The following is a 15,081-nucleotide window of genomic DNA, read 5'->3' on the forward strand; positions in this document are numbered from 1 at the left end:
GGCACTTCGCCTGCTGAAAACATTGTTTTCCCACAGAAGTCAGAACCTGGACACAGAGATTTGGACAGTTCAATCACCGGCATGGATCAAAACACAGAATATTTTGGGATGACAACATGCTGGTGCGAGACTACAGAGTTAAGTCAGATGAGTGGAAGATCAGGGAGGTTCTCTATCATGTGCAGGTTGGATAGGACAGATGGACTAGACATACCAGTTGTAACCAACCAAATGTAACCTTGCTGAGACACCTGAGCAACTCAACTTGGAGACCTTTGAACTGCAGAAACCAGTGACTAACCAAGCACAACCATCACAAGAAAATAAGATTTTACCTGCTGCACCACGGGAACCTGTGTGAACTTCACAGAGTTTGCAAAGTAACAAAGCCCTTCCAAGTGGGCCCAAGTCTCCACTCAAAAGAGTGGGTAGAGTTGAGGAAGCAGGGAGTCTGCAACGGGTCTTGGACAGGCTGGGAGAATGAGCAAAGAGGAGGCCAATGGATTGCAACACAGGGAAGTTTATGGTTGTGCATTCTGGTAGAAAGAAGAGCCAAAGTAGATTATTTTCTAAATGGGAAGACTATTCAGAAAACGGAGGTTCAGGGAGACTTGGAGATCCTTGTGGAGGGTTCTTAGAAGATTAACTTGTAGGTTGAGTTGGTAGTAAGGAAGGCATTCATTTTAAGAGGACTGGAATATAAAAGCAAAGGTGTAATATGTAATTGGTCAGACCACATTTGGAGTATTGTGAACAGTTTTAGGTGGCTCATCTAAGGGAGGATGCGCTGGTGTTGGAGAGGATCCAGAGGAAGTTTATGAGAATAATCCTGGGGATGAATGGGTTAACATATGAGGAGTGTTTGTTGGCTTTGGTACCTATGGAGTTCAGAAGGGTGAGGGTGAACCTTATCAAAATATTCTGAATAGTGGAAATGGCTGTATAAAGTGGACATAGAGAAGATGTTTCCTTAGTGAGAGTATAGGACCAGTGGGCACAGCCCATGTCTAATTAGAAGAGAAATGTGAAATTTCTTCAGCCAGAGAGTGGTGAGTCAGGCTATATGTGGAATTATTTACCATGGACAGCTGTGGAGGCTGTCGTTGGGTATATTTAAAGTGGGGGTTAATAATCTGTAAGGGCGTCAAAGGTTTTGGGGAGAAGGCAGGAAAATGGAGATCAGCCATGCTTCGAATGGTGGAGCAGACTCAAAGGGCCCTGGCATGTCTGTACCAGTCAAACATGTCCCATTTTCCTGTGTTTGTTGTTGATAACTGGAACTTGCTGCCAGTGGAGGTGGTGGAGTCATTTATAATCGCTGTTTTGAAGAGAAATTTAGACAGACACTTAAATAGGCATGATATGGAAGGAAAAGGACCTAATGCGGGCAAATGGGATCAGTGTAGATGGGCTGAAAATTTGCCATGGATATGATGGTCTGAGGGCCTGTTTCTGTATTGTAGATGTCTGTGCCTCCAATTGAACCAATGACATGGGGTGCACTGGTGTTAAACCTATCTCAGACACTGCATTTTATGGTATAATGGACAATTTGTGTTATTATTATTTCATGAGATTTTTCATTGATTGGTTACTTCTCCTATCCCTTGGTACAGATTAAAGTGTTGATCAACATAAAATGGTAGAGTACAGGAACAGGCCCTTCAGCTCACAGGTCTGCCAAGCATGTTGCCCAAATCAAGCTAAGGTATCCTTCCACCCCCTCATATACATGTGGCTATCTAAAGGCCTCTTAAATGCTTCTGTTTTTGCCTCCACCTACTCCTGCAGCCTGTCCCAGGCACTCACCACCTGCTCTGGGCGGTATCAAAAATTATTCCACACATCTCCTTTAAACTTTCTGCCCCTCACCTTAAATGTGTCCTTTTACATTTGAGCTCCCAAGGTGCAACACAGCACAAACTCCATCTGTTATTTTTCTTGCTTATATCTATAATATCTATATCATGTTATATTCTTTGATAGTTCTCTACACACCTTCACATCTGCAAACTTACCCATCCACCTACCTTTTCATCCAAGTCATTTATATCGATTTCAGATTCATTGTCAGAGTACCTATGTGACATCACATACAACCCTGAGATTCATTTTACCTGTGGGCAAGGCAGAATTACCACTAACTGGTAGTGCAAAAAAAATTGCACAGAGGATGAACATGTAAATAATCAAAAGAACTGTAAACAGATAATGAATGTAAACAAACTGTGCAATACAGGGAAAATAAAGAAAATCAATAAAGTGCACAAGTAAGCATCCTTAAATTAGTCCCTGATTGAGTTTGTTGAGGAGGAGTGTGATAGTAGAGGGGTAGCAGCTGTTCCTAAACCTGGTGGCACTAATACCCCTTTCCTGATGGTAGCAGCTAGAACAGAACAGGTGCTGGGTGGTCTGTGTCTTTGATGGTTGCTGCTGCCCTCTGACGACAGCATTCCCTGTAGATGCACTCAATAGTGGAGGGTGGGGTTGCCTGTAATGTCCTGGGCTGTGTCCATTACCTTTTGCAGGGCTTACACTTAGGGATATTGGTGCTCCCATAACAGACCATGATGCAGCTGGGCAGCACACTTTCCACCACACATCTGTAGAAATATGGCAGGGTTTCTGGTGTCATACCAAAGCTCCGCAAACTCCTGAGGTAGTAGAGCTTTTGACGTGCTTTCTTCAAGATGCTGTTGGTGTGTTGGGTCCAGGATAGATCCTCTCAGAGAGTGACTCCCAAGAACCTAAATGTGCTCACTCTCTTCACCTCTGATCCCCCAGTGATCACTGGATTGTTTATCTATGGCTTTTCTTTCCTGAAGTCAACAATCAGCTCCTTAGCTTTGGTGACATTGAGTTCAAGCTTGTTTTTGGTGCAACATTCATCCCAAGTTTTCAATCACTATCCTGTACGCTGACTCATCCCCATCCTTAAAACAACCCTCTACCATGTTATCGTCAGCAAATTTGTAGATGGTGTTATAGTCGTACCAAGCTACACAATTGCAGATGTAAAGAGAGTAGAGCAGGGTACTAAGAACACAGCCATGTGCTCCATTACTGATGGAGATTGTGGAAAAGTTCTTACCAGCCTTCACTGATTGTGGTCTGAAGGTGAGGAAATCATAGGGTTCCAACACCGATTCCTGCAGAACCCCACTGGTCATGGATCTCCAGCCAGAGCAGCCCTCTTCCACCACTAACCTTTCTCTTTTCTGGGCCAGCCACTTGTTATCAAAATAATCATATTACTGTGGAACCAATGTTTCCATAATTTCTGGATTTTCTTGTACCTTGATGGTCATAAATGTATTCTGTTTTCTTCTCCCAAATCCCAAGCTACTCCCTGAATCAAGTTGATAAAACAACTCTTATTCTGGAGTAAATTGCAGCTCAGCTTCATTACTGAGCAGTTTAATTGCTGTGCTTCACTTTATCTGTAGGAGGTCTTCACAGAAATGGAGGAAAAATATGGGGAAATTGAAGAGATGAATGTCTGTGACAACCTGGGTGATCATCTGGTTGGAAATGTTTATGTAAAGGTGAGCTTTGTTTTGAAATCCCTCTTTTTCTGGTCCAGAAATGTGCATTGGAAGTCCGACAGTGCTACAGGCCCAAGGTTGGAACTTCCTGGTGGGAGTATATTTTGATTAATATAGGTGACAAAGCGGGCGACGTGATTAGCGTAGCTATTAGTGCAATGCTATTACAGTGCCAGCAACCTGGACTTGAATCTGAAGGTGTTTGTAAGTTCTCCCTGTGACCACATGGGTTTTTGTCAGTTTCCTCCTACCCTTCAAAACCATGCTGTAAATAAAACAAAATCTCTAGATAACTAATGAGTCTGAAGATTTCACAGCGGAATCTAGTGATCATGTTTTTTCACTCACTAATTTTCTCGTTCGGATTTAGTTTCGCCATGAAGAAGATGCAGAAAAGGCTGTGAATGATCTAAACAATCGCTGGTTTAATGGACAGCCCATCCATGCAGAGCTCTCACCTGTGACTGACTTCAGAGAAGCTTGCTGCAGACAGTATGAAATGGGGTGAGTATTCACTTAACCTCCTTGTACATGTTCAGAGACTGTCATGAATCTGGAAGATGATGATTTTGAAGTTTTCAACATTGATAATGAATGATGCACTTACTGATAGTGAAATAGCAGAAATGGATACTGGAGAAAATATTCCTATGGATAACATGGTGATCATGTGCAAAGGACCTATTGATGCACAAGAGCAATGTGCATCCATCACAGAACAAGAAATAATGTCAGTGTATAAAATCAGACAGACCAATAAGACAAAACCATTATTATTGAGGCAGGTGACACTGGAGGAGAGATTTGGAAAAACATCTGAGTAGAATTCCATAGGAAGTAAAGGGTAACTAACATTTTGGGCCTGGGCCCTTTGTCAGGCATATATATCTGGTTACCCTTTACTCTGATGCTTGCTGCGTGATCTACTGAGTTTCTCCAGCAGAAGGTAGCAAACACAGCCAGGGTAAACACAGGCTCCAAACTCCCATCCATTGAATGCATCTGTGTGAGGCGCTGCCTCAAGGAGGCAACTGACATTGTAAAGGACCCCATCACCCTGGCCACAATCTTTTCTCACTGCTTCCTTTGAGCAGAAAGTACAGGAGCTGGAAGACCAGCACCTACCTCTAGGTTTGAATAGTTTTTTTCCAACAGTGATTGGGTTCTTGAACCTCACTTCGTTACACTGATCATGTACTCTGATGCTACAAAAAGATGGAGTAATGAAACATCACCATCTTTTGCATTACTGTACCTCTTGAATATTTATTATCTTTTATATTTATTACCTCCTTCCATTATGGTACTTTAATGTATAGTATTGGAGTTCTTTTTTTTTTACAAAGTACTTATTTGGCTGCAGCAAGTATGAATTTCAGTACATATATACATTGTACCTTGTGTAGGACAAACTCATCATTATGGAGGGTGTGAGGGGTGCTAGAGTAGTGAATACAGTACAACTTCAATTACCTGAAATGGTCAGGACTGGCCCATGTTAGATAAACTTTTTTTTTGGATAGCTGGTCATTTTTTTTTAAAAAGCCTAGTAGCAATAGCAAATCACTTGTTTGTTGTTGTTTAAACATTGATACAAGGGAATGCTTTTTAATCATTAAAATATTGTTTAATTCTCACCAAAGAATGGTGGCCACGATGCTGCCGCTAATCACCAAAACCTCCCACTGCTGCCATTGATCCCTGACATGTCCCCACCGCTGCCACTGATCCCCGGGGAGGATTTCCAGGCCGGAATCCTGTCTCCCCAGTCACCGGAGCTCCTGACACCAACGCCCGAGTCCCGACTCCAAATCCTCCCCTAGGCCTAGAGGAGTCCAGTGTGCTTGTGCATTAGTAGGCTGATGGAAGGGTTTGGAGTAGGTGTCTGGAGCTCCTGGGTTCTGAGGAGGGAGGGAAAGCCACTGAGCCTGAGGTGCCGCTCCTGCCCAGAAGGCCACTCTACTTGATGACGCCAGGAGAAGGGATTCTTCACAATTTGAGAGGGAGAGTTGGAGAGAAAAGTCAATAGGGAAGGTAAAGAAGAAATGGAGAGAGGGGAGGCAGTTTCCTGAAATGAGGACAATTGTTCTAATTTGGTGTTGACTGAATTTCTTTTCAACCTGTGAGGTCAGTTCAGCTCTGAAAAAATTTTGGATAAATAAGGATTTTGGAGAATCCTATTTCGGATAATCGGATTTGTACTGTACCCGAAATGTACTGTTGGAGAGAATGGTGGCAGCAGAGGAATGGATGACATTTAAGTGTCTTGATAAGCACTTCATTTATCTTGCCATTGAAGGCTTTGGGCCCAGTTCTGGGAGATGGGTTGAATCTGGATTGGTGGAGAGGATGAGCTGAATGCCCTGTTTCCATACTGTATGACTGTCTGAAAGAATTTAATCTTGAAATACAAACTGCTGGAGAAACTCAGCAGGTCATACAGTGTCCCTTGTATAGCAAAGATAGATACATAACTGACGTTTCGGGCTTGAGCCCTTCAACTGACATTTTTCCATACCTTGACGAAAATCTCAACCCCGAAACGTTGGTTATTTATCTTTGCCACTTAAAGGACACTGTTTGACCTGCTGAGTTTCTCCAGCGTTGTGTTTTTACTTCAACCATGGTGTCTGCAGACTGTCATGTTTTACTTCGATCTTGAAATGGATTGAAAAGCCAGAGTTTAGGCAGAATTAAGTAGATGAATGAAGCATGGTGGACTGAGGAGATGCACATTAGAGTGATACTCTTTCTGTAATGATTCACCTTAGACAGCTTGATGCCTGGATTATTTTGCTGAATCATGTGATGTTTGTTTTACAGAGAGTGCACCCGGGGAGGCTTTTGCAACTTCATGCATCTGAAGCCAATTTCACGGGAGTTGCGCCGTGAGCTTTATGGACGGCGTCGCAAGAGGTCAGTAGCATGTTTTCTTTGTGGCCATGTTTGTGTATACGATTTGCCACCTGCTCTGGGAGCCTAGGATCACTGTGAGACCTGTGGGTGTATGTGTGACAGATTGAGTCTTTTATTGAATCGGGCTGATGCACAAAGTCAAAGCAAATTCACTGTCTGAGTGGTTTTGTCCTGTGGTTCCTGCTTTCTGTGTGGCATCTTTTATCATGCTGTGTATCGGTGGACTCCCAGTGTCTCCTGTGTAGGAACTGGGCACTTGTGTGCGCTGCCTTCAGATCTTTGTAACTTCTGATTGTCCATCTGTATCCTTCCCCACCAGTCTCAGAAGTGCAGCTGAGACCAGATACCCAGCTGTGTGAGAGCATCGTCGGCTGCGGTGCATTGCCACTTTGTGCTACTCCTGATCATTGCTCACTTTATTTTCCTTCTCTTGTTTTGAACAACATGCACATAGACACACTTGCATTGGGTCCTGCAGACTGCAGCTGAGCGCACACCCCAAGCTCCCCTTTCCCCACCACAAGCGTGCTCAGTTTCCTGTGTATTTGCATAATGCAGTAATGATGTAAGTATGTGGAATTGTGGCTCTTAGATGAAGATATATGGATGGTAGGGATTACAGCATGGAAGTAATATAATCTGCCCAGCAGCAAATGCCTGGATTTTGTGGCCACATAGTCCAATAGTCCATATTCCATTTATCAACCATATTCCCTTGGCCATTTGTTCCACCATAAACTCTGAAACCAGAGAGTCCTCACAGCTCAGCTATAATGATTTTGCAACTCTCCTGTATTTAATCTTGGCCCTTCCTTCATTTTAAACCTCTCAAATAATGTAAACCATCTGCTTCCAACCAACGTCTTCCACAATTTCAGAATTGTCAATACTCTGTCACATTGCCCCATTCTGCATTCCAACAAAGGGATCTTCAATTTTTATCTCCTCGCTTTTATGATATTCAGGCAACATTATAGCCAGTTCCATGTCACATCAACCTCTAACTTTGTGCTTACAGTGAAATCCTGTACTGCAGTCACTTCCCTGATCCCTGTAGATTTGAATCAGGGTGTTACCTAGCCTCTGTATTAGTGTGTCCTCCTCATACTTTGCTAACATATTAGTCAAATGAGCAGCACTTTAAAAAAAAAAAATTGCTATGATCAGTCCCTACAGGCAGCATCTGGTTTAAGATGGCCTCAGAACAGGAGAAGTCTTGAAGTTAAATGTGGTTTGGAAATGAGCGTTGCATGGTGGCTGGGTAGGTAGAGTGTGGTGGGTTGGGGAACAAGCAGGACTGAATGTACAACATGATGATGGTGTGGTTAGATAAAAGGAATACAAATGGATTTAAGAATGTAAAGATAACTACTGTTATCTCAAATTGTTAAACTTGGTTCAGTCAAATTTATGTTTATCGGAGGTTGGGGGATGCAGTGTAGGGGGGTGTTAGTGAGAGGCAGCTCGAAGCTTGGTCCTGTTTGCACACTGAACAGATGCTATAGAGTCACAGAACCATACAGTACGGAACAAGCCCTTTGGCCCAACTCAATTATGGCAACCACGTTGGCATTTGTTTGCATTTGGTCCATATCTTTCTGAACTTTCCTCTTCATATATCTATCCAAATGTCTTTTGACATTTTCTATTCTTCAAACTGGTTACCAAATTTCAATTTGGTCACCATGATGTAGAAAATACCACATTGAGTGGTTGATACAATGCTAAATTGGAAGTACAAATAAATCACTGAAAAAAGGAAGTAGGAGATGTATAACTCTGGGTGTGTTGTGGGTGTTGGGGTGGTTGAGTTGAAAAAGGGTATTGTGGAGTGGGCTGTCCCTATACGCAGGGACGAGAAAGATGTATACGGATATTACGGTACTGTCAGATATTGATACTCAAAGTGAAGGTTGGTGGATGGAAGATAGGGACGAGGGAACCCAAGAGACTCGTTGATGGAGGAACAGTAGTGTGAGCATGTTAGAAATAGAGTAGATGTGCTCAACTATGGTGGAAAAAGATTGATATCAGAACCTCTGGGAAAGCAGATGCTGTAGGCAGGGAAACCAAGAGAATGGACTTCAATCCCTTTGTTAGCTTGGAGCAGGAGATTCCTGGAGATGGAGCAGTCAAGGATGAAGATTTTGACAGACCAAATGAATATGAGCGAAGGGAAGAAATTGTCAGTAAAGTTGAGAAGTGTAGTTCTGATTGAGAGCAGAAAACATCACTAAATTCGTCATTCCACCATCCCATGGCATTGCTGGGATCAATGTGGATTCCAAAAGTGGAGTGTAAGGTTTATTCTGAGGCAGAGAGAGGATCTGATGGTAGAGAATCAAGGTTGGTTTGGCCTCTAATCGAAGAGGTAGCAGAGAACCCTTGGATTATCCTGGTGAGAGGGCGAGTTGTAGAAGGTTTTGGTATCCATGGTGGAAATAAGACAAGTCTTTAATACACTGTGAACCTGGCCCCTCTTCTCTCCCACTCACTGAGGCTAATTCCTTTCCGAGTATAATTACTGCTGTTATTTTCTTACCAAAAAATGCATCACCGTTTCCCATGTATTTCAGCCAGCAGCAGGGTAGCCGTGTGACCTCGTCTGGGGACAAACGGCTGCTAACCATCACCCCAAAGCACTTGATGGCTGCCATCAGGTGAGTACGATCCTTCTTCCGTCTGAATGGCAATAATGTGCATCAGACCAATTCCATTCTAGTTAAGTGTTTAGCAGTGAGATGAATTCCCCTAAGGGTTGGAGGTGGGTGGGTCATCAGGCTTAAGTATGGGTCACATTCAGGGAGGTGATCCCCTTATCCCCATGCACTGTCTTACTCAATTTTGGGTTTTGTCTTCCTTTTATGATTTCAGTGATTCTCCCAAATGTGCCATGGTGTGTCCAGCGAATACGGCATCGGTCTATCATAAGCACTGGTGCTTTGTCCTGCTGGCCAGCCACTTACTAACCATGGTCATGTGCTCCTCCACTCTGGTTAGAATGCACTGCTCATTTTGTAGGCTTGGGATGGAAGGGGAGATGGTGAGTGAAGGTTTTAAAGAAGCCTGTCTCCTGCAAGTAGTTTGCAGGCAGTCAGTTAGCGTCCCAGTGCATCCTGCGGGGTGGTGATTCTGTGCAGGGGGTGAGGTCTGCTCTAGTGTGACTTGAGTGTCAATCAGGACCAAGCAATGATTTCCTCGTGCCTTGCCTGCTCATAAAGCTGAGAACCTTGTATCTCAGTTGTGCATGTTTGGAGGGTCTTGAGTGAGTGCCCAGACTTTGCACTGTGGTTTAGAATAGTACAGCACAGGAACAAGCCATTCAGCCCATGTGTGTGCCGAACGATGTCCAAATCAAACACAACTCTTCTTGCATGTGAGAGATATCCTCTTAAACACTACTATTCTATCTGCTTTCAGCACTACCCCTCATAGCCCATTCCAGGCACTCACCACTTTCTGTAAAATATTTTGAATCTCTCCTCAGTGTTGGGCTCTGCTGGGAGAGGCAGGGAAGTTTGGGGATGTGTTTGGGAGATTGAGCACAGGAATCAGTGCAGGGTGGTCTTTGGTGGCTGCATGGACCTTCAGCACCTCCTCAACTATAATACTGACTGTTCTGAACTCATTACCATTGACTGCCCCAAGAACCCCAGTGCTAGTGTCTGTTTGTACTATGACAAGGATGTTTTGAGGACCTTGCATCTCCTGTGGCTCCACACAGAGTTGACTGCATTAATTCCTGAGGGATCCCATTATTTTCCCAGATTACCCTTTATCCCTTTATATACAGTAAAACCCCTCTGATCTAGAATTCAAGCAATTGGCATTAAAAAAAAAACAAAGAAAATAAATAGGTATAAAATATACATTTAAAACTGGCATGCTTCACCGTTAGTTCGCCAGTCCACACAACCTCAAGCAACCGGAAAATTCACTTATCCAGCATCTACCAATCCCCCTTGGTGCCAGTGCTAGGGGCTTTACTGTACATGGTTACATGGTGTTGAGACAGGGATAAGGACAGTAGGGTTGTGGCATCTTGTATAACTTTGAAAAGAGTGAAATTGACATCTAGAAAGAAGGCAGTGGAATGTTTGGAATTGTATTGTGGACGGCTATGACATGATGTCTGTTGCCTCTTGAACAATTGAATCAATTTCCTTGTCTTGCTGTGAGATTTTCCTCCGAGTTTACCTTTGTGAAGTTTCCTCCCCTCTTTTAGAGTGCTTTCTAGAATCTAAATAAGACAGAGTTTATATTCTTTTGCCGATCTTAAGGTCATTGATAGCTCTCACACCCTCTCTACTGATGCTCCTTAGTAAATATTTCTCATTTATTGTATCAAAAGTCTGAATCATTTGAAATGTAAATCAAACCATGACCTTTCTTTGCTCAAACCAACTTCTCAAATCTTCCCAAACCCAATGTTCCATATCCTGGTAAATCTGTGTGGTCTCAAATGCCTTGGCATCCAGTCTAAAGTCTTGCAGACAGGTGTGGCAAGGGGAAATGGTTTGGATTAATCCAGGACTCGTGGAAGGAAATGTGATGGCACCCATTCTTGGGTGATAAGGGATGAAGGATGTGTCTGTGGTGAATGGGTGGGGTTGAAGTCAGGAAATGCCAAGTTGTGGAATATTTCTGCAAAACCAGGAAATTGTATCAAGAACAGAAAATGGTGGAAGCACTCATCAGGTCAGGCAGAACAGGCAAAAGGAATGGGTCCGCGTGTGTACCTCTGGCCATGATCTTATTGAACATTTATTTCACTGCTGCTTTCCTGTCCTCATTCCTCTATTCCTGGTAATCTAACACAATTAGTCGTCAGCACAGGAACAGGCCTTGTAGCACATCATGTTGCCCATCTCTTCTGTTCCTTTTTATCATTGATCCAAACTCTTCTATTCCTTGGAAATTCGCATACCGTCGAGAAGCTTCACAATGCTGAGACAGTGTTTGCCTCTACCACCCACTCTCAAGGCACTCATTCTGCATTTCAACCACTCTCTTTGTGGGGAAAAAAACTTCCTCAGCTCCCTGAGGAAGCTCTTACCCCAATCCTATGCACAATAGTTTTAAATATTTCTGCTAAGGAGAAGGGTTTCCTCGCAATAGGCCTCTCAGAACTTTGTATTCCTCTTTGGGGTTCCCCTCTGTCCTCTCCAGGAAAACCAACTAGTCCTATTCAATTCTGCTTCGTAACTGAAATGTTCTATCTTGGGCCATATCCTAGTGCAATGTCCCTTCACCCTCTCCAATACTGTCATTTCCTTGCTTCTGTGGTGATCAGGTCTGTCCACACTTTCATGTTTTATAAGACTGTGCCATAATAATCCCTTTGCCCCAGTTAATGAAGGAAAGCATTACCTGATCTATCTTTGTCATCTTCAGAGATGCTTGGGCTCCACATTCCCTGGGGCCCAGCTGTTTATTGTGTAGAACCTCCCCATATTCCTGACAAAGTGCAACATGGCACTTCTCAGGATTAAACTCCAGCTGCTGTTGCCTGTCTCACTTGGAGTGAGAGTTTCAGGTCAGTGATTTAAGCGAAGCTTCACCTGACCGGAGTATTTCCAACATTTTCTGTTTAACTTTTGATCTTTTTTTTTTAAACGGAACTGTGCTTTATAATAGACACAGGTCAAGATCAAGATCTCGTGAGCGCAAGAGATCCAGGTCGCGGGAGCGTGGAGGTCGTGGTGGGCGAGATCGAGACCGTGATCGAAGGCGCTCCAAGGACCGTGAGCGATCGGGGAGGTTCTGAGGATCCACATCAGTCTGCATGACAGCTCATTTAGAAGGACCACAAAACAAGATGTGATTGGAATTTAATACTTTTTATGTTCAAGCTTAAAATAAACATTGGTTCATTTCCTTTTGATGTCCAATTAACCTTTTTAAAATAAAAGTGGAGCTGATGCTAGCTGACTTGCAGTGCAGTTCCAGTTTTTATCTAACCATCTGGTCTTGTGTCTGAGTGACTCTGCATCCCCTGCCTGTTCATCCTCCCCACCTTCACTGAAAGGGTCGGCTACAATTATTGCTCTTTGAGAGAGGCTTCTCTGGCCCCCTAAAATCTTTCCCCACATCATCAATCCAAGCCAAGTAATTTAAACTACCCTATCCAGAGGACCAGATTTGTGGCCCTACACAATAGATTTATGTGCCAGCTCCAGCTGTGAAGAAAGGCAGGCTCGAGTGCAATCCCTGCATGGGGCGAGGGAAGGACCGCAAGGGGGGTGGGTTCTGTGTGTTGGGGAAGGGAAGGGGCCATGAGGGGAGGAGGGCTGCGTGCTGACGTGAAGAGGAAGAGCAGAGTGAATATGAGAGCATGGGAAAGATTCCCCTCTCCTTGGTCAGGCCATGGTAGCAATGGAGTGGAGGTCCGGGACATCTGGTGACCCTGATGACTGCAGCTGCTAGAACTCTGTACTGGACCACAGAGGCTTGTTGGGCAGGAGTTTCAGGGAATGGCTACACTACAGGCTGAATGGATAGGTGCCAGGAAAGGCAGAGGGTAGTGCAGTACATCACCTCTCTCCAGTCTACCAGTTTAGATACTGTTGTGAGAATGGCTTCTCATAGGAATCTTGCAGCAGCCATATCAGTGACCACACAAAGCAGGGTAGGTCAAGGCTGGCAATAGGGACAGGGAACTTTTGGGGGCATTGGTGGGGCTTTTCTGTTTTCTGAGAAGGCCCAGGACATTTTGAAAGGGAAGGGTGAGCAGCTGGAGGTCATGTTCTACATTGATACCAATCACACAGCGAAAAGGCAAATAACTTGCATAGAGAATTTAAGGAACATTAAATTAAGAGACAGGGCTCCTGGGGCTGTTTCAAGAACACCCCTGCTATGAATTAGCAAGACAAGGAATGGATGATAGTACAGTGCACGGGACATGAGGTAGGGGGAGTGAGAGTTTAGGTGCTTGAACTATTGGGATGCCTTCCTGGGAAAGGTTGCAGCTGAATGGGAGGGGCATAGAGATTTGCTACTGCTCCCAGAGAGATTTGAATGAGTCTGGCGGGAGAGCCAAAATATGTGTAACAAATGAGAAAGTGAGCAAGTTCAGACAGCACAAGCAGGCTTGTGTTAGAGCAAGGAAAGAGCCACATGCTGAAGTGCAAGGAGCCTGACACCAGGCAGATGAACTCTAAGCACGGATCAGTACACAGGATGGGCATGTTGTATTACAGAGACATGGCAGCTCCTTGTTCCACAGTTTAAATATTACAAGTGAGATAGAGATGTGGGTAAGGGCATGGGAAGAACATTGTGGCAGTGCAGAGGATATTATTGGAGAACCGTCCAATGAGGCTGTATGGGTGGAGCTGAGAAATAAGAACAGAATGATTACTGAAGTATATGCAAAATAAAAGCAGAAATTAAAAGATTGTTCTCAATTACCCTTATCCTCATATTCAGAAGCCATTTCTTTAATCTCCTGTTCACTTACTGCTTTGTCCCTTACGTCAATAAGATCTGTAGCTGAATTAACTTGTTCCTTGACAAAGAGAAATCCTTACTCACAATTAACCTGCTCTTTCAAAACTATTTCAGAAGCACAGGGCAAGTCTCTATCAATTGGATCTTCCTCAGCTCTCATCATTTTCTTAGACAAAGACCTTGTTACAGCACATTCAGGATATATCTCACAATCTTCCTCAACATCATCCTTACTAGGCCAATTTGTTAATCTCAAAACTGACCCAACTTTATCCGCTAACTCCTTGCATGGATAACTTTGAAATTACTCCTACAACAACAGGACCTTTAACTAATTCTGAATTCAGCACTATGTTGTGAAGAGATATTGACTCTACCTCACCTCCAACACCTTTAAGCAAAGTCTTTTGATCAAGAGTTAAAACATTTTCCAACGACAGTGACTGAGCAGCTCTAGTATCTCAGAATTTTAGCTGGAACCTGTGATTCTCCCTCCTTTACTGACACCAAGCCCTCTGACACAAAAGGTTTGAAAACATCCATGACACCCTTACCAGGTTTGGAACATCTGCTCTCCTTAAATTCAACTGTTTGAATGCATGCTTCAGGTAAAACCTCCTTTTCAACACTAGTCAACTCACAATAACATGACCAGGTTTCTTGCAAAAATGACATAAAAATCCGAAGTTCTGTCCTTTCCCATCTTTTAACATTCTCCCCAGACTTAATTTCAGGCTTATTAATCTGCTCCACATTAACCCTCTGAACAGGCTTACTAATCTATTCCACATTAACTCTGAAAATGCTTAATATTCTGAAATTTATTTTTGTGAATCAGGGCAAATTCAATTAATATAAATTCTCTCAATCTGTCAAAAATCATTATTCCTTCTGAGGCACACCAATGGTGAAATTACAGAGATTTTCCCAGAGCAAAATCCATATAAGATTGGTTCCATGTTTACACCAAACTCCTAAATTTTTGTCTATATGCTTCTGGAACCAACTAATAAGCTTTCAATATTGCTTGTTTAAGCTTTTCCCTTCAGTACACTTTGGACCATAAGAGGACGCCTTGAGCACTCAGCAATCTTTTCAAAAAGCTAAAAATATAACTATAATTCCCTCATCAAAAGGAGGAACTAGATTTACCTCTACAAGCCAAAAC

At 43.3% G+C, this 15,081-nt stretch overlaps 1 protein-coding gene across 4 annotated transcripts in view; it reads left to right on the forward strand.

Annotated features, from left to right (window-relative positions):
* The window catches only part of u2af1 (U2 small nuclear RNA auxiliary factor 1), a 46,888-nt gene extending 34,467 nt beyond the window's left edge, over positions 1 to 12,421 (forward strand). For 2 of the 4 annotated variants that reach the window (XM_069889187.1, XM_069889186.1), the window contains exons 5-9: positions 3,447 to 3,545; positions 3,916 to 4,049; positions 6,369 to 6,461; positions 9,038 to 9,121; positions 12,099 to 12,421. In XM_069889187.1, the coding sequence (XP_069745288.1) occupies positions 3,447 to 3,545; positions 3,916 to 4,049; positions 6,369 to 6,461; positions 9,038 to 9,121; positions 12,099 to 12,228 (540 nt within the window). In that variant the 3' untranslated portion in view covers positions 12,229 to 12,421. The remainder of the gene's footprint in view (positions 1 to 3,446; positions 3,546 to 3,915; positions 4,050 to 6,368; positions 6,462 to 9,037; positions 9,122 to 12,098) is intronic. The other 2 variants (XM_069889190.1, XM_069889188.1) reach the window with 1 other exon arrangement.
* Positions 12,422 to 15,081: the final 2,660 nt, after the last annotated feature.

Source organism: Narcine bancroftii, chromosome 7 (genome assembly GCF_036971445.1).
Source record: "Narcine bancroftii isolate sNarBan1 chromosome 7, sNarBan1.hap1, whole genome shotgun sequence".
Lineage (NCBI taxonomy): Eukaryota > Metazoa > Chordata > Chondrichthyes > Torpediniformes > Narcinidae > Narcine > Narcine bancroftii.